General features: G+C 43.6%; 1 protein-coding gene across 1 annotated transcript in view; it reads left to right on the top strand.

The window, feature by feature from the left end:
* LOC121585045 (zinc finger matrin-type protein 4-like) overlaps positions 1-26311 on the top strand; it is a 135801-nt gene that overhangs the window by 49258 nt on the left and 60232 nt on the right. The window contains exons 3-4 of the mRNA XM_041901384.2: positions 263-352; positions 15284-15440. Of these exons, the coding sequence (XP_041757318.1) occupies positions 263-352; positions 15284-15440 (247 nt within the window). The remainder of the gene's footprint in view (positions 1-262; positions 353-15283; positions 15441-26311) is intronic.

Raw genomic sequence — 26311 nt, 5'->3', positions numbered from 1 at the left:
GCAAGCAGCCATCTGCAGTAGAATTCACCAGTTTTCTTGTTCTTCATAATACAATCTCACCATTCAGTTCCCTGATGCCCAATATGGCACTGTGGGAGACGTTCAATGGCATTACAATAATGAGAAAATGTATCAGAATGTAGATATGCAATTCATTCCATAATTAAAACCTTTGGGGGGCCATATCAAGACAAATAGGAAATATTGGTATTTTCATGTTGTTTCTAATATTTGTTTTTTCTTCCCCCCTTTTCCCTTCTAGAGTCGGAAACATGCCAATAAAGTACGACTGTATTACATGCTACATCCCGTGGATGGAGGCTGCCCAGCTAAGAAACTCAGAACAGACAATGTGAGTACAGCAGCAACTACTACTATAAATGATACATCTCACTATATGTGTGTTCACACTTCTACAATGGTACCCTAAGATTTTTTTGTGCGCAACATTTGTTGCAAATTGCATGGCCCTATAGATACAAACTCATCTCGTCTCATCTCTGGCTGCACTCACTCACAGTCACAGGAGTGGTCAACTTTCTCTATTAATGGACCCTCCTGTTATTGATTCCTACCACTACGTCTTGACCCTCTTGCCTCCTGTCAGAATGGTGAATAGATAAGTAGGAAGTGACAATGAACTGAAAGCCGAAGGTCCGGGATGCCAGAGGAAGCAGAGTAGCTTTCCGTCAAGTGAAAAGAGCACATTGAGAGAAAGGGAGGTACATCACATTTCTCCCATGTAAATCAGAGTACATGCCATTTTTGACAGCTGCAATTATGTTCTGCTGTCAGCCCCCGGTCGATACGTGTTTGGGTTGTAATGCTTGTGATTAAGCTCTTCCTTCTTGCCTGAGAGAAACTACAAGGGAAATGGGTGGTGGTGGTGGTGGTGGTGGTAGTGGTGGGTTTGTGCTAGCTAGCGTCTCTCCGCCTATCTATGCTGAATCAAAGCATACACTGAGCCAAGAAAAAGACATAGACAAACAGTTGTTAAGCTATTTGCAGGTGGACTTTCTGTTCTGCATTAGGACAAAACCTGCAGCATATGTGTTTTATCAGCATTCTGCACAATCACAGTTACAGGGTTTATGTAATATTATCATATCAATGCGTGTATTCTTGGCTTTTGGAGTTGAGATTCATTGGTGTGGGGAGACAGCGGCGGTGAAAGTAGAGCTGTCGCAGTAGTGTCAGATTGGGTTTGTGTAGATCAGTAAGGAACAGAGCCATATTGCATGTCTCAGTTAGAGTGAGTGTGTATATCAGTCAGGAGAGGAGCCGCAGACTCAGGTCTCAGCTGTGATTAGTCTCAGTCTGCCAGCTATCAGTCAAGAAGATCTCCTCCTCTGGATCTGATAAGGACTTGTCTGGGGAGAGAGCTCTATCCCTCCTCTCTCTACATTTTAGTCATTTAGCAGACGCTCTTATCCAGAGCAATTTACAGTGATGAGTGCATACATACCCCTGTGGGAATCAAACCCACAACCCTGCCATTGCAAGTGCGATGCTTTACCAAGTGAGCCACACGGGACCCTCTCTCCCCCCTCCTCTCCCTCTGTCTCTCTGCCTGTCTCACCTCGTCCTCTCTCCCTCTCTCTCTTTCTCTCTCTCTGTCTTCCCCCTCTCTCTCTATCCCCCCCTCCTCTCCCTCTGTCTGCCCTGCTCCTCTCTTCTCCCCCTCTTACCTCAGTCTGCCCTTCTAGAGCTGTTGATTAGTCCTCATCACAGGAAGACACTGTACAGAAGCCAGCCTGGAAACCTGGGGCTAGAGGCCAAATTAGAAACCGCTTGGGATTGTTTGATCTGGACATTGTGCTGTTGGTTTCATGTGTTTTCCACCTTTCACAGAGAGCTATCACTACCATTCCTTACAGATGATTTTTGAAACCATTTGTATTTGTAACCTGATGGCAGACGTTCTATTAGTTATCCCACTTTGACTTTGAGTCTTAGATATCGATGATACTATACTGTACGATACGATAACTTTATTGACCATTTCATGGAAATTCAACTTTTGAGATGCCTTCCTTGATGGTCCAGCTCCAATGCTCAAGGTAAAAACATGTCCTATATTCCGTAAAAAATAGCAATAACGTTGCCCTTGGATTTCTCACATGGCCAGTTCTCATTGATGACTAGGCGTTTACATAAATATCATAACACCCGACTTATATTTGAAAATATAACTGCCAGACCAGTAAAATGTATTACTGTATTACCCACTGCAGCGTGCATGCAGTCCTCAATAGGGGGATTAGTATTTATTCATTTCCCTACATGAACAGACTGCACAAAATAAACAGCTTCCAAAAATGGCAACTAGGGAATAGGCTGCTGGAGGTAGCTGAGGCAATTATTTATTTTCTCTACGGCCCTATTTTACCTTTTCATCTGCTTTTAAGATCAAAGCTCCAATACTGCCGTCCTCTAGAATAAGTGTATTCTCTGTGCTCTCTGTGTTAGCAGGGAAAGCTATATAATTGGTCACTTCCCAACAGATGTTGTGTTCTGCTGTGCTCTCATGCTCAGTGTCCATGGTGCTGGATACAGCAGCATCACTGAGCAACACACCAGACCGGAAAACTGCACTGGTCCGCCTTTCATAGCTAATTTCATGGGAAGAGAGGTTGATGGTCTGTGTTTAGTTCAAGCTAAGCTTTGGGCTGGGTTTGTAGTGTGTTGTCTGAAATGTATAATAGATGGTTAATCGTATAATCACTTGAATCAAAAATTGAATGAAATCAGAACCATGAAGGAGGGATGTGTTTACGTTGATGGTAAGTGTTTTATCAGTGAGAAATGTCTGGGGCTGTTTCCCAAATGGATGGCACCCTATTCCCTATTTAGTGCACTACTTTTCACCAGAGTCCTATGGGCCCTGGTCAAAAGAAGTGCACCTTATAGGAAATAGGTTGCCATTTGGAACCAAGCCTGAGTATTTACAATCACTATATCCATTGTCTCTAAGCAACCAGATATGGAGTGGCATTGGCCTATGACTCAAACTACAGATAATGAGTCTCGGAGATGGAGCATCAATCAGTTTCTCTCAGCCTTGAACATCCCACGACAGAGCGAGTTTTCTAATGTCTGATAACGTCACAGCCTACTGATATCAGCATACTCCAGTCAAAAATAGATGAGACAAATAATTGAATGCTCTTTCACTTGGTGGAGATGAGATCGTTTGGGTGAAAAGCAAAGCAGCTTTGACAGCAAACGAGACGGGAATACATGCATATTTCATACAGTATATTACTACCTGGGAATAAAGTGTGAGCAGTTGCTTAGCAATGGGAGTATGAAGAGAGTGAATGAAGGAATGATAAGATTGTTTCTGAAAATAGTTCTTCATTGTTGTCATTTACTTTCTTAGAAAGGATGCGGTGTGTGAGCAGTCATGCTCATTTATTGGTTCAGGGAGTGCATACATAATGGTTTTTATTAAACTGCTAATTCAGCCGAGGTTGAAGATGATGCAAAGCCTAAAAAATGGGAATAGCATTAGTGGGAGACTAGAAGGGCATGTTGGCACTGTGGTCCGTTCACCCCACCTACTCTTTCCAATTAGTCAGTGTCATTAGTCTGTTAGTTTGCATTGTCTCCTAAGCAGCAATCCCTTTCACTCAACCTCAACTGGAGTCCACAGACACTATGGATGCATCCCGAATGGCACCATATTCCCTAGTGCACTACTTTTTGACAAGACCCCCGTTGGCCCGAATAGGGTGCCATTTGGGATGCAAGCCCATAACTGCTGACATGCTCAGTCTGCAGCCAATCCAGTCACAGACAATAAACGGCAGCAAATCACAAGAGAAAAAGAGAAGACTGCCATGGCCATATCCATCTGTTTTGTACTGGATCAGCCTAGCGGCATTGGTTACTAATAGATACGTGACCCCCGAAGGACAGTTAAAATCTCCTCCTTAACTCCTGGTCCTGTAACTCAATGAAGAAGCCTTTAAAGAGGATACAATTAGCGACTGGGGAAGACTTTTGGGCTGATTGAATATCTCCTCAGAGCCTCACTCCTATTTAATTAGTGGTGTTTAAATCAACCCTTCATGGGCAGTAGCAGGATATAGTTCCAGGGGTGGAGAGGGATCCAGTTTCAGCGGTGGGAGAGATTGAAGTATCCCAGAGAGCCAGAGAACCCCAAAATAACCTGTGTACAGGAGTATCTCTCGCTCTCTCTCTCTCCAGTGCATCTGCTCAGTAACTCTCTGAGGTATTACATTTTTCAGTCTTCTGCTCCTCTACTACTCCACACAGAACACATCTCAGTGGCTGATCTCATTATAAGTTGGCAGAAAAGTTCCTCCATTCTGTGCATTTTATCACCTTGCCTAAGGCTATGGTTACCATAATGTTATCCCTCGATGCTCACACTATGCACTCACACTATCCACTGTCATTCTATATAGACTGTAACAGCAGGTGTGAGTTGTGATGTTTTCAGTATTTTTTTGTTGTTTAATATTGTTGATAGCCTGACCTTTCCAGTACATTCCAAAAGGACATGTTTCCTTGATTGGGGAAAGTAGAGAGCTGTGAAACACAGATTTGATGTGACTGGGCAGTGGCTGTTGCATGGCTTCAAGGTGGTGACATCTAAAAATACACAGGAGAGAGGGGGACGGGATGGGGGTGGGAGGGAGAGAGAGAGAGAGAGAGAGAGAGAGAGAGAGAGAGAGAGAGAGAGAGAGAGAGAGAGAGAGGGACAGAGAGCCCCTGGAGGGTTGGCAGAAAGTGAGAGAGAGAGAGAGAGAGAGAGAGAGAGAGAGAGAGAGAGAGAGAGAGAGAGAGAGAGAGAGAGAGAGAGAGAGAGAGAGAGAGAGAGAGAGAGAGAGAGAGAGAGAGAGAGAGAGAGAGAGAGAGAGAGAGAGAGAGAGAGAGAGAGAGAGAGAGAGAGAGAGAGAGAGACCCCCTGGGGGTTGGCAAGGAGGCTGTGTGGTGGTGGTGCCTGGCCAGTCAGTGTGGTCTGGACCTGGCTGAGCTGATCTCAGCTGACAACTGTGGCTGGCTAATCTGACCGCGCTCAGTACGTTCACCGTGGTAACCTGCTCTCACGGAGGCGGAACAGACATTGAATGGTGCATCAAAATAAATCCCACGTCTCTTTGGCAACATGTTCGCTATGACCCGTCTTCCATAGGTTGTAAACAAAACTTTTATTTTGTGTTCAGGGTGTCCAAAATAAATATTTATTTTGACGGTTGAACATATCTATGGCAGGGGTGTCAAACTCATTCTAGGGAGGGCCTAGTGTCTGCGTGTTTTTGGTTTTTCCTTTCAATTGAGGGGAGTTCTTTGATGAATTAAGGTCACTAATTAGTAATCAAGTACAAGGGAGGAGAGAAAACCTGCAGACACTCGGCCCTCCTTGGAATGAGCTTGACATGTGACCTATGGTGTAGTTTTGCCTAGATATGCGTAGTTTTGCGACAGTAGATTTCCATATTTTGGCTTTTGTGCATGCTGGAGTTATTCCTAATGATATTGGTTTTGTTTGTGAGAAAAGAACACTACTTAGCTAAATCGGGAGTTGCTCAGTATTATTCTAATTGGATCATAGCAACATGTTGTTTGTGGACCCCCATTGAGACAACAGTCATTCTGACTTCATGTTACATTATTACTTTGCATTCCCCCTCCCGCTGCTTGTTCCTGTGTGAAGCTCCCAGTGAGGAGACAGGAGTCATCCTACTACAAACAGATAGGAGGAGACACAGGTGCCACAGTCGCAGCAGGGGCCCATTCCTCCCCACTCTACCTGTGCAGAGGAAGTAGATGTGGAACTGTGTGTCTGGGGCTCCTCTGCCTGCTGAGAATCACTGTTGAGGACACCCAGGCCCAGTAGCAGACAGCAAGAGAGAGACGGAGAGAGGGACAGAGATGGAGAGAGAGAGACTGAGACAGGGACAGAAACAGGGACAGAGAGAGAGACAGGGACAGAGACTGAAAGAGAGCGAGACAGAGCAGGGGGACCGGGGAGCAGGGAAGTGCCCAGGGCTGACGTCTACACAGGTTGGCATCTTCTGGTCTGTACAGAGGTTGGCATCTGCAGGGGCACCGCTTCATGTCTATGCAAGACAAATCTCAGACTACTTTGCTCCTCATAAACAAACTTGACTGCAGTTCATAAATATATTAGCTACATTTATTAAAATGATGAGGAAGGAAAGTTGTATTATATAATTTGGGTCTCCCTGTTTGTAAAATGTTAAGCTTAGAATGTATTATTACCATCAAGTCAACAAAGGCTTTATTTAAATGCTTTTTTTAAGCCCCTCTGTGAGCATCTGCCTGTTTTTCATGAACTTAGATGGATATCATTGAATAAGTTCTTCTTATGTCCTATTTGTACTTAATTATCTCTAGAGGCTAGTCTCTAGAGGCTAGCTGTTAAAGGTGTAATATGCAGAAATCGCTCTGCCACATTTCTATGTGAATTTGGTCAGTTCACCCAAAAAGTTACATATTGCAGCTTTAAGAGAAGAAATAAGGAAATACATTGCTTTCAGGTTTAGTTGTACCTAGTTTTTGCCCATGTTAATTACTTGTTTTGGCAAAAAATACTTTGTTTGATGTGTAGGTCTCCAAAATAATGCTTAACGCCAACACAGTGCCAGTGGCTGTGTGTGTCAAATAAAATAAAATAAAATAAAAATGTATTTGCCAAATGCGCCGAATACAACAGGTGTAGACATTACCGTGAAATGCTTACTTACAGCCCTCAACCAACAATGCATTTTTTCCTGAAATAAAAGGTAAAATAAAACAACAACAACAACAAAGTATTGAGAAAAAAAGAGCAGAAGTAAAATAAAAGAACAGTAGGGAGGCTATATACAGGGGGGTACCGGTGCAGAGACATGTGTGTCAGTTGAAGACGGTCTGTTTCCAGAGGCCCAATGGCACGGGCCTGTGAGTTCTTCCTTCCTTACGTGGGATTGCGGGCAGGGGAGGAGCGGAGTGCAGAACCACCAAACACAGGCTGCTGATTGGAGATGGCATAGGTGTACTGTAGTGAACTGCCTTGACTTGAACAAGAAGTGACTGCAGTCTTATGCTTGGTTGCCTTAACTTCTCCTTCAGCAATATCCAACAGATTGCACATCTATTTATCTGTGGCGTGGCTTGGCTTCAGAAGGCAGGATGGGGAGGAGCGGCTATAGAGACAGGCTATAGAGGTCCCTTCCAGACATCAGCTTATAGTAATCCCCTTTACAAGGTGAAACAACAAGAAACTCATTCTTTCATTCTTATTTTCTGAAATGCTTCCAGCTTTCCTCTTCTGAATGTGCATTGAGCTTCTGCTTGGGAGGTGTTGAATTTGAATGGCTGGGCCATGATGGTGTGGCAGCAGCCAATACTGCCAGGTTGTGATTCACAAATACCCCGCCTCACAGTACCAATGGAGTCGTGGAGAGTAATAGATGCTACCCCAGAGGTACATCTTAGGATAATGAACCATTTCAAACATTCTGCCAGAGCTAAGGAAGCCTGAAAATGACTGCATGGCTCAATTTCACAGCATGCCAAGGTGTGTGAGAGAGAGAAGATGGTGCCGTGCGTTCTCTCCTCACCTATTATGAGTCTGAAACAAATAGGGCATTCTACTGCTTTCTGTCAACTTCACAGCAAAACAGCATTTCCCATTTCTGTTCCATGGCAATTTGAATAATCAATTTGATATTGTTCATGTTGTTTGGTTCACTTTTTACATCCTTCTTTTGGAGAACAGAAATATTATGAGACTATGAGAAATGGTTAGGGTGTACTGTTTGAGTAAAACACACTGTCGTGGAAATTCTTACACAGGGACACTCAAAGTCAATCTTAAATCAATCATCGTTTATTGTCAGTGCGCTGGAGAGGTTCCAAACAACTCAATGCACCACAGTACACATGTCAATCAGGAGCTCTGCTGGGGCAGTCCCAGCAGTTGTCTTATATACGGCTATACACAGACAAGTTATATTTGCATGATTTAGCATAATTAATTCATCATTACCGTTTTGTTCAATTCATGTGACCGACCAATACTGGTTCATAACATGTGACAGACCAATACCTCACGAGGCTTCTTCTCTCTAAGCTGAGACCTTGAAACTGAGATATCTTTCGTTCTCAAAACAAGGTCTGGGCTTACTGCCAAATTGCAGATACTGATAAGTGAGGATTCGTCCGATCAGTCACTTGCATGAACACAGAAATTGGTTATTAGAACAGAACATGAATAGAACATAGAAATGTATAGAATAGAAAAGCACCAACATAAACATTTCCATTCCATTTAGTGTAGCCCTACTATTTGGTGTGCTCTTTATGATGAAGAGATACTACAACGATGATAATGGATCCATGATCGATCAGTATGATCTATTTGTGTTCTTCTCAGTACACTGATAAGGGGTTACTATGAATTTTACAGGGACTTATAGGCAGCTGGTTGCAGTACACTTACTGTAGTTTATTTAAATTGTCAGAGCAGGTACTTTCACAGTATTTAACTGTTGATAATACACTTATTTACTGTATAAACTACAGTAATCCATTACAGTGAATTTTTTCACTCAGCTCAAGCAATATCAATGAAATATTCATCTTACACTCAAGCAGTATGGTAATAATCACCAGCCAAGGCTTTCTCAATATAATACAGTTTTATGATGATGAGAGGTGAGGTGTGTTTATTTGCGAGGGCTAATCTCATTCCCACATGAATTACACATGAATTTTTAATTGTCCATTTGGGTGCTATTGCTACTGAAATGCCGTCATCGTTACCAATGAAAGTGTTATGATGTATGCTTCCCAAATGGCACCCTATTCCCAATATATTGCACAATAGGGCTCTAGTCAAACGTAGTGCACTACATTGGGAATAGGGAGACATTTGGGATGCAGCCTATGAGTAACTTTCTAAAACAGTCAAAAGTAATTTTCATTAAGACTCATGCAGCGTATTATGGCTAATTAATTAAACTAGCTGACTTTGCAGTCAGAGTCAGTACTCAGTACACTACAGCAGCTTGCAAGCTCAGATCTCACAAAGCAGAGCTGCCAATCACAATCTCCTCAAAGTCATTCCGTCTACTGGGCCATCCATGATGTGAAGACAAGACAACGCTAGCTCTGTTTATAATTGCTTTACACTCAGAATAGCCTGGATGAAGATTAATTAATCCCTTCATTAAGCAATAAGCAGTAGATGAACGATGTGAGAAAGGCTGCTACTGGTTACCCGTTTCAAATGAAAGTGCACAAGATGATAAATGTCACCTCTCATTTTGCATATGTAAAAAACATTTGCATAGTCCTTTGTAACCAAACAATGAAATGTGAATATCATTTAAATAGAATAGGGCAACAGTGTCTGTATTCTGTGGCCACAATGTGCTTTGTTCTCAACATTTCACTGATTATTCCTCTCATCGGGGTCTTTAAACATATTCGGGTGGAATAAAGTACAGTTCATGTCCTTTGTGTGTGTGTGTGTGTGTGTGTTTGTGTGTGTGTGTGTAATCTCTCTCTCACACACAGTTTTGTCAGTTTGTTTGGGGTATGAGAGAGACGAGAGAGAGCAATGTCTGGACCACAGTGCCTCCCTGCCTGCCTCCCTGCCTAGCCTCAGCTGACAGCAATAGAATGCATTGACCCAGTCTATATTAGGACCAACTTTTTGTCGGTTACCCTTGCACTTGCTGTCCTACTTCCCCCTATGTGCCTGGAGGTAGATCCGCCAGAATAGTCTGTGGCTTTGTCCGAAATGGCACCATATTCCCTATATCCTCCATATGCAACTGGCGGACCGCAGACCGGATCCGGACCCCATAACTTGGTTGGGCTTCAACCCCTGGTATCATATAAACACACATAAGACATGGAAGAATGCGTAGAATTGCAGGAAATTAGCTTTAAAACTGCAAAATGTTCTCTCCGCCAACAAGAGGGGTGTGAACAGTTTGGGGTCGCATAGGTTGCGAAGTGGGGGTTTGTTACTACGCCGATAAATTACATGATCTATCCGGACCTGTGCCACCTAGGAAATTTGTGTGAATGGACCTTCTCAAATAGTACTTGAGTACCCATGCCCTATATAGGCTGTGTAGTGCTCTATAAAGAGAATCGGGTGGTATTTGGGACACAGCCAGAATAGTGAGTGTTCCTTGGCCTACAGAATTATCCCCAGCATCATATCAGCTATGCAGGCAGACCTACGGAGTCTCCAGGAGCACGCATGCACACACGCACGCACACACAAACTCTCTGCTGGAAATCAATGGGAACCTAGACACAGTCTGGTTCAGTGGACAATGGAACCTGCTGTTGTGCCTTTGATGCAGCAGCACTGGAGAAAATAAACAAAATTGCAGCAGCATGATGGTTCAGTGCAGTAATGCATAATACGGTATCTCTTCTTCTTTTGTAGTGCAAACACAGACGGGCAAGGATATGCTGCTGCTTCTCTTAAACTAAGATGAAAATGTGCAGCTATGGCGTTGACAGCAAAGAGAATTTACTGCCTGAAAACCAAAAATATTATTTTATTATGCCTCACAGTCTTTCTGCTGAAATGCAACGTGTCTCTCTTTCTCTCTCTCTCCCTCCTCTTTCTCTCTTTCTCTCGCTCTCCCTCCTCTCTCTCTCTTTCTCTCTCTCTCTCCCTCCTCTCTCTCTCTCTTTCTCTCTCTCCCTCCACTCTCTCTCTCTCCCTCTCTCTCTCTTTCTCTCTCTCTCCCTCCTCTTTCTCTCGCTCTCCCTCCTCTCTCTCTCTTTCTCTCTCTCTCTCCCTCCACTCTCTCTCTCTCCCTCTCTCTCTCTTTCTCTCTGTCTCTCTCCTTCCTCTCTCTCTCTTTCTCTCTCTCTCTCCCTCCTCTCTCTCTTTCTCTCTTTCTCTCTCCCTCCTCTCTCTCTCTTTCTCTCTGTCTCTCTCCTTCCTATCTCTCTCGTTCTCTCTCCCCCTCTCTCTCTCTTTCTCTCTGTCTCTCCCTCCTCTCTCTCTCTTTTTCTCTGTCTCTCTCCCTCCTCTCTCTCTTTCTCTCTCTCTCTCTCTCTTTCTCTGTTTATCTCTCCCTCATCTCTCTCTTTTTTTATCTCGCTATTTATTTTTCTCTCCCTCTCTTTTTCTCAGCAACTAGTGCTGTGCATTAACCGAAATGTCTGTTTATTTTCGTTTTTTAAATAACTAATTGACCAACAAGGGTCAAATAATTTGAATTCCTTTTAGTTCGGGGGGTTTTTCTGTGCGTTCAACGCCCCGTTTGTGCCATTTCTCTGGAAAGATTTCTCTCTGGGACATGTTATCCAACTCATCATAGTTACACGCAGAAAACGTGGTAATTAACTACAATGACTAGAATCCATTGTGCCTATAGCTGCCTGTTCTCATTGGCCGTGTTCGGGAGGATTAAAACCGCAATGTATCATGGGTAAATTGTAACTGACTGACTGACCTACAATTAGTGAGTTATTATTTATGATGAAAGGTGATTTGTAGATCAGTCAGTCACTTGGAATAAAATAATAAGTCATCAAATAAAATAAAAAAATATACACAACTGAAATATTTCCTTAAAGTAAAGTAATGTGAATAAAGGATGGTTTATTAATAAGTGATATGCGGTAATGGGCAGTCAATACCATCATTGGGGTTTATTAATGAAATAATAAAGTCATCATCATATATGATACTAAAAACAAATATGTAATATATACAACCAAAAACAAAGTAAAGTAATGTGAATAAATGATGGTTAGAGCCTAATAAATGATAGTAATAGGCAGGCACTACCATCAATTGTTTTATTCTGTGTTACAGCATTGAACCCAAATAATGCATTTATTGTTTAAAGAAAATCGAAACCGAAATTTAAAACCGTTCATTGCTGAGCTTTACACATATTCTCGCCGCCTATATGTAATGGTTTCATATGAAGGATTTATTGTGCTGCTACGTTAATTAGTTATACACTACCAGTCAAAAGTTTTAGAACACCTACTCATTCAATGATTTTTCAAGGGTTTACATTGTAGAATAATAGTGAAGACATCAAAACTATGAAGTAACACATATGGAATCATGTAGTAACCCAAAAAGTGTTAAACAAATCAAAATATATTTTGTATTTGAGATTCTTCAAATAGCCACCCTTTGCTTTGATGACAGCTTTGCACACTCTTGGCATTCTCTCAACCAGCTTCATGAGGTAGTCACCTGGAATGCATTTCAATTAACAGGTGTGCCTTAATTTGTGGAATTGTTTTCCTTCTTAATGCGTTTGAGCCAATCAGTTGTGTTGTGATAAGGTAGGGGTGGTATACAGAAACTAGCCCTATTTGGTAAAATACCAAGTCCATATTATGGCAAGAACAGCTCAAATAAGCAAAGAGAAACGACAGTCCATCATTACTTTAAGACATGAAGGTCAGTCAATACGGAACATTTCAAGAACTTTGAAAGTTTCTTTAAGTGCAGTCGCAAAAACCATCAAGCGCTATGATGAAACTGGCTCTCATGAGAACCGCCACAGGAATGGAAGACCCAGAGTTACCTCTGCTGCAGAAGATAAGTTCATTAGAGTTACCAGCCTCAGAAATAGCAGCCCAAATAAATGCTAGTAACAGACACATCTCAAAATCAACTGTTCAGAGGAGACTGTGTGAATCAGGCCTTCATGGTCGAATTGCTGCAAAGAAACGACTACTAAAGGACACCAATAAGAAGAAGAGACTTGCTTGGGCCAAGAAACACGAGCAATGGACATTAGACCAAAAATTTGGGATTTTTGGTTCCAACCGCCGTGTCTTTGTGAGACGCATGTGGGTGAACGGATGATCTCCGCATGTGTATTTCCCACCGTAAAGCATTGAGGAGGAGGATTCATGGTGTGGGGGTGCTTTGCTGGTGACACTGTCTGTGATTTATTTAGAATTCAAGGCACACTTAACCAGCATGGCTACCACAGCATTCTGCGGTGATACACCATCCCATCTGGTTTGGGCTTAGTGGGACTATCATTTGTTTTTCAAAAGGACAATGACCCAACACAACTCCAGGCTGTGTAAGGGCTATTTTACCAAGAAGGAGAGTGATGGAGTGCTCCGTCAGATGACCTGGCCTCCACAAACCCCCGACCTCAACCAAATTGAGATGGTTTGGGATGAGTCAGACCGCAGAGTGAAGGAAAAGCAGCCAACAAGTGCTCAGCAGATGTGGGAACTCCTTCAAGACTGTTGGAAAAGCATTCCAGGTGAAGTTGGTTGAGAGAATGCCAAGAGTGTGCAAAGCTGTCAACAAGGCAAAGGGTGGCTATTTGAAGAATGTCAAATATAAAATATATTTTTATTTGTTTAACACTTTTTTGGTTACTACATGATTCCATATGTGTTATTTTATCGTTTTGATGTCTTCACTATTATTCTACAATGTAGAAAATAGTGAAAAAAATTAAGATAAACCATTGAATGAGTAGGTGTTCTAAAACTTTTGACCGGTAAATGAAAATGCTAAACCTAACCATTCCTATAACTATTGGTTTCATATGTAAATGCTGATGGTAATGCTTCCCTCTTGACAGACGGTTCTACCTAATGGCTAAGTATTAACACCATGCAACATGGCTGGCAGCACAGAGACAGTGTGCAGTTACCTCAGCGTTAATTAGATTATCTGCAATTACCCACTCTCATTTATCTTGTATTAATTAACCATGAAATGATGATTGGCTCAGATTTTATTAAGGTGTATCTCATTTCCTGTTATATTTTGGTCTCATTTTCCCATTTATTTTCATTCTTTATGGTATGAGGTGTGAAATGATGAGACAGCCTGCTCTGCATTAAATGTTGGGGTGAGATAGGTAATGGAAATGTATGTGTGTGCATGCGCGCATGCTTGTGTGTGTGCACGTCTGTGTGTACGTACGTGTGTGTGCATGTGTGAGAGAGAGAAGCACTGAAGGACAGGCCAAGGGCGGGAGGAGGCAGGGGTGGTGTGTATCTGTGTTTGTATCATTGAGTGACTCACAGTGCAGTATCCAGGATGCCTCCCTCTCTCTCTCCGCTCAGGCTGCTCTCCTATCAGCACTCACTCTGTGGGAGTGGTAGTAGTCTGCCATTTTTACTCGCCCTTATTATCCAGACAGAAAGGAAGGATCTGGCCCAGACTAACAGCTCTGGAGAAACACTGAGTCTCTGTCTCTGAGAAGTCAGGCAGCAGACCCTAGGTGCAGACGATATTTACGTCCCAAATGGCACCCTATTCCCTTTATGGTGCACTTATTTGGACCAGAGCCCTGGTCAAAAGGAATAGGTTACCATTTGGGACACATCCACATACTGTCTCTTGCAAGCCAGCAGACCTTAGGCCTAGCCTGCCTACATCACACTGGTGGGATAGTTTCCTGGTAGAAATGGCTGCATCTGTCTCCCACAGTCTGGCAGCCAGGTGCATTTAGCTCTCTCTCTCTCTCTCTCTCTCTCTCTCTCTCTCTCTCTCTCTCTCTCTCTCTCTCTCTCTCTCTCTCTCTCTCTCTCTCTCTCTCTCTCTCTCTCTCTCTCTCTCTCGTTCTCACTCTCTCTCTATCTCTTTCTTCACCTCTCTCTCTGTCTTTACTTACTGTATCTGTCTTCCTCCATGCTCTCTCCCCCTCTCTGCTCGCCCCCCGCCTCTTTCTCTCTCTCTGTCAGGATAATGTGTTTCTGCAGCAGGCAGGCAGCACAGATGGAGTCTCAGGGAGCGGTCCTCATCCCATCACTCCCCACTTTGTATACAACTGCTGAATTGCTTCCATTTGCATCCCACCAGGAAACAAATGATCAAGGCCACGAGGATTGTAGATTGCTTCTGTCCCCTGGAACTGTGGCGTATAGAGCTTACTGATGTGTTCAATGTACAGCTGGCCCCTGAGCACCATGCGGCTCTAACCTACAGGGTTTGGAAAGTATTTGCTGGTGCTGGTTTATACTGTACACCACACACAGTGTATAGACACCACACAGTGATGAATCGTGTCATGCTGGAAGGTGACACCAAATTACCTCGAATATGTTGGGGTCACATAGAACAATTTATTCTTCCGGGGTTGTTATATTCAGGTGTCCATTTATCCCCAACATTTTTGATTCTGTGCACCAAAGCTTCATGTGAAAAATGGAAAACGTCTTCCTTCAAGCAGGGAGAGATGTCACAGTGACTCTTTGTTTTTACTATTTGTTGGCTGATGGCCTTGTTTACTGAACCTGTGTGTGTGTGTGTTCCTTGCAGGGCAGTGAAGAGGGAGACGTGGACAAGAACAAGTGTTGCACGCTGTGTAACATGTCCTTCACCTCAGCAGTGGTGGCACAGTCACATTACCAAGGCAAAATCCACGCCAAGAGACTAAAGCTTCTGCTGGGGGAGCAGCCTGCCATCACAGCCAAAGGTAGGCTCCTCTCTCTCTCTTTGTCTCTCTCTCTCTCTCTCTAACTCATTCTCCTTTACAGACTAAGCAGCTGCATTTTACTTCCCTGTGTGATGACATCAGATAATCCGATGAGATTTGCAGTGACAGATGTGACAGAGTTGTCTAACACACAGATGTGTGTTACGACAGATGTGCTCGTCCTCACACACAAAGGTGCTAGCTATGACAAGCAGACAAGCAGACAGGCAGAAAGGCAGAACACCACAGGTAGACTTTGGGATAACAGCTCACCTAGCTTGCTAAAACAGAGAGAGGAGCTGCAGCTCGTGTGTGTGGACTGGTGAAGAATCTCATTTTATCATTTTATTGTCCGTGGGTGTTTTGATTAGATGTGATCATCGTCTGCCGCAGCACCTCAGGGTTGAGGAAAGTCTGGAGGATATTGTAAACCACAGCAGCTGCTCCCTGCCACGCAAATCTGTTTACAAATTGACAGTTGAGAGAATAATGAAAGCTGGCCATGGGGGAAATTAGAATTAGAAAAAAGGACCACACTTTTATTTAATCAGATCACTCCCCCTTATGCAACACCTGAGACCTGGATATCCAGAGAGGATGCTGGAGGTGAATACAAAAATCATCAACTTTGTTTGTTTATTTGGGGTATCCTTTATCTTGAGAATATCTATGCTGATGGTACGTCTTTTGATTTGTCTGTTAATTCTGATATCCTTGACCAAAACTTTTACTACCCTCTGTGCCTTTTGTTTGAGTCTGCGCAATAGCCCACTATTGTGCAGTTAGTTAATAGAGAGTCAGACCATTGCTATACACTTTGGTTTGTGTTAATAGAAAAGAGATAGAAGGATGCCAAGGCCTGAAACTGCAGTAATACTCACTGCTTGCCTCAGTCTCTGTCTGTGCGTGTGTGTGTGTGTGTGTGTGTGTGTGTGTGTGTGTGCAAATGTTTCTTTGTCAGTTCTATATGTAGCCAAAGAGTTGTACAAAATGCAGAACATAAAGCTGAAACATATCTAGGCCCAGTCAGTCACCCTGGAGGCTCAGGCCTGTTTTTCCTTCAGGGCTTTCTGTTCCGGGAACACTCTGCTTTCCTCCTCCTCCCCTCCTCTTATCCTCCATTCAGCCCCCTTTCTATAACACTTTATTTGGATAGTCCAACTGTAAATGCTCTACAGACTATCTACAATCAGTAACCTTTCAACTATCTATATATTAAACATAACCCTAACCTTAACCCTTACCCTTATTCTAAACCTAACCCTAACCGTAACCTTAGCAAGCAGTTGATTATCAACAGATGGACTATCCAAATAAACTGTGACCCCCTTTCTCCCAGTGAGTCCAGCTACAGGGGACACTATAACCCCAAATGGCACCCTATTCCTTACGTATAGTGTGCCACTTTTGACCAGAGCCCTATAGGGCCCTTTGGGCTCTGATCAAAAGTAGTGCACTATATTGTGAATAGGGTGCAATTTGAGACATACACAGGGTATGAGGGCAAAGCAGCAGGGAGACATGCTGTGTCACCCTTTCATTGCACATCATCGTCCATCGGCATGTATGCTGCCTGGCCCTCGGCCGTAATTGACCCCCAGAAAAAAAGAAGAGTATGGAAGTCAGGTCAAATTGTGTGTGCTACTGAAATGGCCCCAGTCTCAAAGAAAAACAATGGTAAAAGGAAAATGATAAAGAAAGCAGCTGACTACCTTAAAAGCTTTTGAAGTGTGTTTAACCCTGATACGTGTTGTTTTGTAGAGTTTACGCATGGATGTGTTGTACACATGGACCACATATTACTCAAAATTGGACAATCCATTTACTATTCCTGGTTTTCCATGATCAGACCTTGTATCCCACTATGTGGCAGACATTATTATGCATTTAATATGCACATTGGGGCATCCCCTTGAAGATAAGGCCTTTGCGCCTGGTTAGTATGATGATTATCCTTTGACGTTTAACAAGGGTGGGCATGGGCAGTATGCGTTCAAGTGGCATAAATAATATGGTGGTGGAGACCTAGAAGGAGGGAGAGTAGTGGTCGCAGGCATGTCTCTGCAGCCCTCATCAACCATTACAGAACCCCTCTCCTCCTCCTTGTCCCCCTTCTCCTCCCCCTCTTCCTCCTCCTCCTTGCTCCGTCCTCTTTGTCCTTCTCCCCTCCTCCTCAACCTTCTTCTCCTCCACTGACATGATGTTGGTCACATAACCACCTTCTTAGCCTGCAGCTTCAGGGAGCTATTGTAACCCTGGTACAGGAAATAGAGTATACTACAATCAAGGTTTGCAATCAGTGGCATCATGTTTTGTTTCTGCTTGATTTCCTTAAGCTGAGGAAGTGCTCAGTGCTCTGCTTTGGTATTTAGAGACAGCAGGGAATCAGCAGTACAGTAGCCTACTGGGTCATGTTAGTAAGGAGGTTACTAGGGAACGGAAGCGTTATTCTCCATAGAGTGAGCTGTGTCTCGCTCCTTCCTTCGTAAAACCTTGGTTATTTACGTAACCTTTTGATTTATTTGGTATAACGTATGCTGATTGCTGATACTGTAAAATAGTGGTTTGATAAAACTCTGTTCTGCTGTGTCTGCTATTTCCCCTCATGCCTCCCTGTCTGTCACTAACAGATTCAGTCATTAACCATGCCATCTGTGGCCAATGGTTCGGAACAGAGGATGCTCCACTCCCAACTAAGGGAGGCCAGACAGAGCAATCAATCGCACTGTCACCCAACAAACACAGCTAGAGCCACAGATAGACAGACAGACAGACAGACCTCTCACCCCCCCAGACCCCAGCCTCAGTCAGAGAAAGAAGACCAGAGAGACCCAGCCATTGGTTGCATCCCAAATGGCACCCTATTCCCCATTTAGGGCACTATTTTTGACCAGGACTCATAGGCTATATTGGACTATATCGAAAATAGGGTGCCATTTGGGACTAAACCATACTGTAGGCTGCCTCTCAAAATGGAACATTCTCTAGATGTGTTGATCTCTCTGCATTTTCATTTTGTCTGTCATTCACCAAATCCACATTTCAACATGTTTAGTCTACGTCCAGAGGGGCTTTTAGTTATGTTGTTTACAAAAACAACTTGTCCTGTATTACATGATGAGAAATGGAGATTAGCCACATACAGTAAACACATGAATGACTGAATATAGAACACCTCCATTCTCCTGCAGAACAGGACAATCTACAGTGTGTGTCTGCTGCAGACAGAGGTTGGAGATGCTAGCTTCTGCACACTTGAAGTTGAAATTAATGGATTTAATGTGCACTACTTTTGTGCACTACACCCATAGGGCTCTGTTCAAAAGTAGTGCACTATAGAGGAAATAGGGTAGCATCTGGAAGGTAGAGGGAGAAAATGTCAGGAAGATAAATCCACCAGGGCATCAGGAAGCCTGAGCTTATTGATTTCTACATAATGAACATTACTGGAGTGGCCGGGTGCATCTCTTAATCCTCCCGTCTCCAAGGAAACTGTTGTTTCAGCCTTCAGCCAATAACACAAAACCCACAAAACTCTGCCTGCGTTCCGAATGGCACACTATTCCTATAGAGTGCACTACTTTCGACCAACTTTTGGTCGTGGTACTGCACTATATATGGAATAGCATTTACCCCAACTAGAGGCGGCCTCCTCAGTTTCAGACTCAAAACGTAGAGGACACATCATTCATTTAAAGATATTGAATTTGGACATCAGTGAGCCCCCTCAGAAACAAAAATGGTGCTTGATGCCCTCTGGGCACACACATCCAACCACAACCACTGCTAGAGCTGCTTATATTCAGGATAGCTTTACTCTAGATTCCCTCTTCTTTTATGGTATGTGTGTGATACATTCCTGACTATTTATGTGGAAGCTAAAGTATGACTGTGTAAATTATTCTGCCCTTTTAGTTGAACTCCTCATAGACATGGTTAGTTGTATGGTAATATGTGTGCATAATCATATACGGTTGCTACATGCTTTCACATGCTTCTTTAGTCTAAGGTTAATCGTTAGCACAATGAGCTGTCCAATTTCCACCTCTGCTAATGCTGTTTTTGACTTGGGTAGCTCTGAAGAAACGTTAATTGACCATTAGTATTCTTATGTCCCGTAATATCCCAAATGGCTAATCACTTTCTCCGAGCACTGTCTCCAGCTTATTTTGAACATTTCTGTCCGGTCTCCAAGCTCCAGCAGGCTTTGAGCGAGCAGAATAGTTTGAATGTCATTTCTCTATAACCACCACAGCATAATGCTGGGTTTGGTGAAGTACTTCATTAATTCGAGTTAACTGTGAAATCATTTTGAGAAAGCACATTCTGAAGTTTATAACCTTGGGTTTTAGCGTCATTACATCTGTTACGAACCCTGTGGCTTTAAATGTCTAGGGGAGAGGGAAAAGAGACCCGTAACATAATTCATGCAAATTAGAATTGTGACATGGAAAACAGTGAGAACAAAAAATACACCAACAACCTTAAGCTACCGTCAAACACAAGATGTTTATTTTGAACACACGGTAAAGGTTTGGGAAAAAGGGCTGAGCAGGACCCAAGGAATTAAACAATAATGTCTCTTCCAACAAACACAACTGACTGGCTTTTAAAACAATGGGAGGTGTAAGTGAAAAACCAGAAAAGGGTGGTGCAATACAAAGGAATGTCCACTGATTGGTCCACCTCAGCAATCAGCAGACAAACGGATGTCGGACAGGTGGGACACCCCCAACGACCACCAATCGGGAACACAAAGGACACCTGTGATTAGCGCAGAAGGAGAGGAAAAACACAAAACACACACAGGATACCTGTATTCGTAACACTCCCACCCTTAAAAGAGCAAACCACAATGGTTTGCGACACACGTACCATCAAAACACCCAAAATTCAAAGATCAACAGCATCCTGACGGGATAACAAAAAAAACCTAGATCTTTAAACACGAGACAAAGCATATCTGCCAACACATTATCCGACCCCTTTTTGTGGCTGATTATAATTTTGCACTACAAGTGCCCAAAGCATAAGGCGTTGGTTCTGGTTGTACATCCAGTGGAGAAAAACTAAGGGGTTATGGTCGGTATACACTATCACTGGTAATGCACTGGAACCAACATAAACTTCAAAGTACTGCAGAGCTAACAACAAAGCTAGAGCTTCTTGTTCAATGGTGGAATAGTTTGTCTGACATTTGTTAAATTTCCGCGAAAAATAACAGACAGGATGGTCCACTCCACTGTGGTCTGGGAGCAGTAGAACAGCACCAGCACCTCTGGCACTTGCATCTACCTCCAGTTTAAACAGTCCTTCAAAATCTGGCGCAGCAAGAACAGGGGTACTACATAAGAGTGCTTTAGCAGTGTTGAAAGCAGTACGACAATCTTCAGACCATACACATTTTCTCACCGGACTGAGCAAATCCGTTAATGGAGCAACTACCGCAGAGACATTTTTACAGAAACTACGGTAGTAGCCAACCATCCCTAAAAAGCGGCGTAGCTCTCTTCTGGTGGTAGGTGCGGGAAATGCATTTATAGCTGAAACCTTGGCATCTACAGGGTGCACCTGACCATGGCCGACCTGTTTACCGAGATAAGTAACAGTGGCCTTCCCAAACTCGCACTTTGCTAAGTTCAGGGTTAGAGAAGCGGCTGCTAGACGTTCACACACTACCCTTAGAGTGTTAATATGATCTGACCACTCAGTTGAATAAATTACCAGATCATCAAGGTAAGCACTACAATTAGGAACTCCAGCCAATACTGTGTTAACCAGGCGTTGGAAAGTGGCTGGTGCGTTCCGCATCCCAAATGCCATGACAGCATATTGTAGGAAGTGGTCTGGGGTCACAAAGGCAGAGATGTCGGAGGCACGTGAGGTTAACGGCACCTGCCAGTAACCTTTTAGAAGATCTAGTTTGGTTACATAAGTAGCAGCACCAACAGTGTCAATACAGTCATCCAGTCTGGGTAACGGGAACGAGTAGGGCACTGTGACAGCATTGACCTTTCGATAGTCCGTACATAACCTGGATGTCCCATCAGGTTTAGGAACCAGAATGCACAGAGAACTCCAAGGACTTTAACTTGGCATAGCCAGGTTATTCTCCAGCAAATAACCGACCTCAACCCTCATTATCTTTCTTTTAGAGACGTTGACACGATAAGCATGTTGCTTGATAGGTGCAGCGTTTCCAACATTAATGTCATGTTCTAACACTTTTGTGTGTGTAGGCACATCATTAAAAAGACATGGAAAGCTGTGTAATAGCCTCACAATATCATCTGACTGTCCGTCTGTTAAATGAATCAGGCTTGACGGGAGAGACAGCAGCATCTCTGAATTGGGCAATCTAGCACACTGCTGCTGAGTATTGCGCAACTCCAAACCATCTCCGTCCACATCATTAACATGACCTCCCACTACAGCCGCAGCAGCAATAGAGACAGCCGACTTTGCCAGTTTCTCTGGACTGTATCTGAGTGATGGGTCTGGTGTGTTATGTCTTCAACATGTTAACGTGGCACACACGAGATTGGCGTTTTCTATCAGGAGTCTGTATCACGTAGTCAGTTTCACTTAGTTTATTTTCAATTACATAAGGACCAGAGAAACGTGCTGACAATGACGCTCCTGGCACAGGCAACAATACAATAACTTGGTCACCTGGCTGCAGTGAACGAGAAACAGCCTGGTTGTCATAGTGCCGTTTCATCCGTCTCTGTGAGGAAGACAGCGCTTCCTTTGCTAGAGCACAGGCACCATGTAGGCGCTCACGAAAGCAACTAACGTAGTCCAACACATTTTCTTTCACACACAACTCTTGTGATAAAAACTGATCCTTAAGGACTTTCATATGTCCTCTCATGGTGTGTCCAAACACCAGTTCAGCTGGGCTGAACCCTAGGGATTCCTGTAATGTCTCACGGACAGTAAACAAAACTAGAGGAACTCCCTCATCCCAATCCTTCTCAGATTCCAAGCAATATTTACGGAGCATAGACTTCAGTGTCTGATGCCAAAGTTCAAGCGCACCCTGAGACTCTGTGTGATATGCGCTTGACACACGGTGTGTAACTGACAAGGATTTTAACACTTGTTTGAAAAGCTTAGAAAGGAAATTCATACCCTGATCAGTTTGTACCACCGTAGGTAACCCAAAAGTTGAGAAGAATTTGATCAAAGCTTTACTCACCACCGGTGCAGTAATCCTTCGCAGAGGAATGGCCTCTGGGTACCTGGTGGCCACACACATAATCGTCAACAGAAACTGGTTACCAGATTTTGTCTTTGGTAATGGTCCAACACAATCAACCATCACATGTTCGAATGGTTCACCTATGGAAGGTATGGGACAAAGAGGCGTGGGGGGAATAACCTGGTTCGGTTTCCCAGTTACTTGACAGGTGTGGCAAGTCCGACAGAACTGAGCCACATCTTGCTTTTAACCAGGCCAAAAGAAATGTCGCAAAACCCGATCATAAGTCTTGGTGACTCCCAGATGTCCGGACCACTGGTGATCATGAGCGAGGGATAAAACATTTTGTCGAAAGGCTGTAGGAATCACTATTTGGTAAACAGCATTCCAATCTCCGCCAGGATCAACATGGGATGTCCATTTACGCATGAGGAGATTACCATCAATGAAGTATGCCATGTTTTTCTTCTTTAGCTCCTCAACTGAGACAACACTAGAAAAACATTTAGCCAGGCTAATGTCAACCTTCTCGTTAGCGATCAGTTGCTCACGAGTGACTGGTAACTGTATTGCCTCAGCAACAAGTTCCACATACTTCTTCCTTTCCCTGGGCTGTTGATCAGACCGCACCAGCTTACCAGAGGTAGCACCCAAGCTATCCTCTGGGTCACACTCTCTGAATAGAATCGTGTTCAACAAATCTATCACGTCACCCACTTGTCGTGCATGAGCACGTGTGACAGCACAAGCGGGGAACACATCTGGTCACTTTTATCCAATACCTCCAATAAGGGTATCACCTTTCCTCCGGCAATATCGTTGCCCATTATAAATGTCACACCATTTACTGGCAACATAGGACGTACTCCAACTCTGAACAATCCACTGACTAACGCAGAGTGTACGTTCACGAAGTGCAATGGCACTGGGACGAATCCCATTTCAATTCCTTGTACTAACACACTGGAACCACAATATGTATTATTGGACAAGGGCAACACATCAGATAGTATGAACGACTGCGCCACACCAGTATCTCTGAGGATTCTAACCGGACGCTTAGACGCTTCATCATCTGATATGGAATCAAACCCCTCAAAAATGAACGTTTCATAACTGTGATCTGGGACTGGGACTTTCAAACCACATTCACTATGAGGCCTCTGTTTTGATTCCGGCCTTACAACCGTACGAATCAGCCCAACACCCGTTGGCGGCCGGGCGTGCTGAGGCATCCCCTGTTTGCGTTTTAGCAGAAAGCAATCATTAACCATATGTCCCACCTTATGACAATAGAAACAGTGACACACATCTTTTGGGCGTGCTGGATGTACTGCTGGTCGACTAGGGCTAAGAGTTAGCAACTCTGCGGCCCTGCTCTCCGTACGAGCCGAAAAGACGCTCTTATGCGTCAACACAAACTCGTCTGCCAATACAGACGCTTCTGACAGTGAGGATACTTTCTGTTCATTCAGATAAACTACAATGCGTTCGGGTAAGCAATTTTAAACTCTTCTAACAAGATTAACTCCCGTAGAGAGTTAAAATCAGTTACCTTACTAGCAGTGTGCCATTTGTCAAACAGATTTCCTTTGTCTCTAGCAAACTCCACATAAGTCTGAGTAGAATACTTTTTATCAGACCTAAATCTCTGTCGATATGCCTCAGGAACCAGCTCATAGGCACGAAGAACAGTAGCTTTGACCATGTCATAATTCAAGCTGTCTTCAAGAGGTAGCGCTGACAGAACCTCTTGGGCTTTACCTGTTAATTTACACTGAAGTAATAGGCACCATACCTCTTTGGGCCATTTCAATGCTACTGCTATACGCTCAAAAACACTGAAATAGGAATCAACCTCTGACTCCCTAAACACAGGTACCAAGGTGATCTGTCTACTAATATCAAAAGTAGCAGATGACACAACTGTTGAGGACGGTTCACTAGCAGGCATAGTATGAGCAGAGACTAACCTCGCTGTTTCTGCCTCCAGTTCCAGTTTACGCATTTCCAGTTCCTGATCAAGTCTACGTGTCTCCAGTTCTTGATCAAGCCTGCGCGTCTCCTGTTCTGCCTCTAGCTTACGCGTCTCCAGCTTGTCTTGCCTGATTTGTGCCCGCTCTTCCGCCTCCATTTGGAGCCGTGTCGAGCGGACATCCATCCTGGCATCACTGTCGGACAGTGGGGAGAGTGGGTCAAAACGGGGCAATGTGGCTGGAGCCTTAGCCTCGTCCTCAGACACCGATGGGCTTACAGGAGCAGCAGCCACATCCCCTACAGGAGCAGCAGGCTCAGGCGGCGGTAACTCAAGCACTCGCTCGTTCAATAATATCTCTAACACTGCTTTCCTAACTTCTGCTTTCACTAAAACCCTTGATATGGGTACAGAAAAGTGGTCAGCCAAAGCCTGTAGATCCACTCTAGGGCAATTATCAAAAACCTCCCACGTAGGGTTTTCCAAAAAGGCATCCAACTCAAAAGTAGCCATCTTAAACTAGCAACACGAGCCGACGAATACTGAACACAAAACCAGTTAGTCACAGCTGCCAAGCTCAACACTGAACCAGACACTAACCAATTTGAATGAGTAGCATGGGTATCAATGAGATAGATCCCAGATGAGCCCTCATGTTATGTTACGAACCCCGTGGATTTAAAAGTCTAGGGGAGAGGGAAAAGAGACCCGTAACATAATTCATGCAAATTAGAATCGTGACATGGAAAACAGTGAGAACAAAAAATACACCGACAACCATAAGTTACCGTCAAACACAATATGTTTATTTTGAACACACGGTAAAGGTTTGGGAAAAAGGGCTGAGCAGGACCCAAGGAATGAAACAATAATGTTTAAAAAAAACTAAACTGATCTTGCCTGCCTCAAGAACCGCTAAGCTACTGCTAACCATACAAAAATTACAGTGGGTGGTCTGCTCAGGTCTAACTAATGTTTTTAGACAATGTTCTTTCTATGGGTAATGTAGGCCCAAGGGCAACTTGCTAAATCCCTCTTTTCCCAGAAACACACAACATAGTTACCAAACAGAGTAACCAGCAAATGAGTGAGTGAGTACACAAAAAAACAGGACACCACAGTATCCATGCTCACATACGAAAATAGTCTCTTCCAACAAACACAACTGACTGGCTTTTAAAACAATGGGAGGTGTAAGTGAAAAACCAGAAACAGGTGGTGCAATACAGAGGAATGTCCACTGATTGGTCCACCTCAGCAATCAGCAGACAAACGGATGTCGGACAGGTGGGACACCCCCAACAACCACAAATCAGGAACACAAAGGACACCTGTGATTAGGGCAGAAGGAGAGGAAAAACACAAAACACACACAGGATACCTGTATTCGTAACAACATCTAATGGAGAGGCTAGCTGCTGCACACTTAAGGATCCATTACGGTATATGATTCCAGTAAATGTATCATCTGACCCTGGATGCAGCACTGTATGGTTTACGCATAATAGATTAAAAACTCTATAGCAGGGCTGTCAAACTCATTCCATGGAGGGCCTAGTGTCTGCTGTTTTTACCCCTAGACAACCAGGTGAGGAGAGTTCCTTACTAATTAGTGACCTTAATTCATCAATCAAGTACAAGGGAAGAGTGAAAACCTGCTCTGTCTAATCTACAGCTTAACATTTATATCAC

Source organism: Coregonus clupeaformis, chromosome 16, assembly GCF_020615455.1.
Source record: "Coregonus clupeaformis isolate EN_2021a chromosome 16, ASM2061545v1, whole genome shotgun sequence".
NCBI lineage: Eukaryota > Metazoa > Chordata > Actinopteri > Salmoniformes > Salmonidae > Coregonus > Coregonus clupeaformis.
This window is presented reverse-complemented; position numbering and strand designations above follow the sequence as displayed.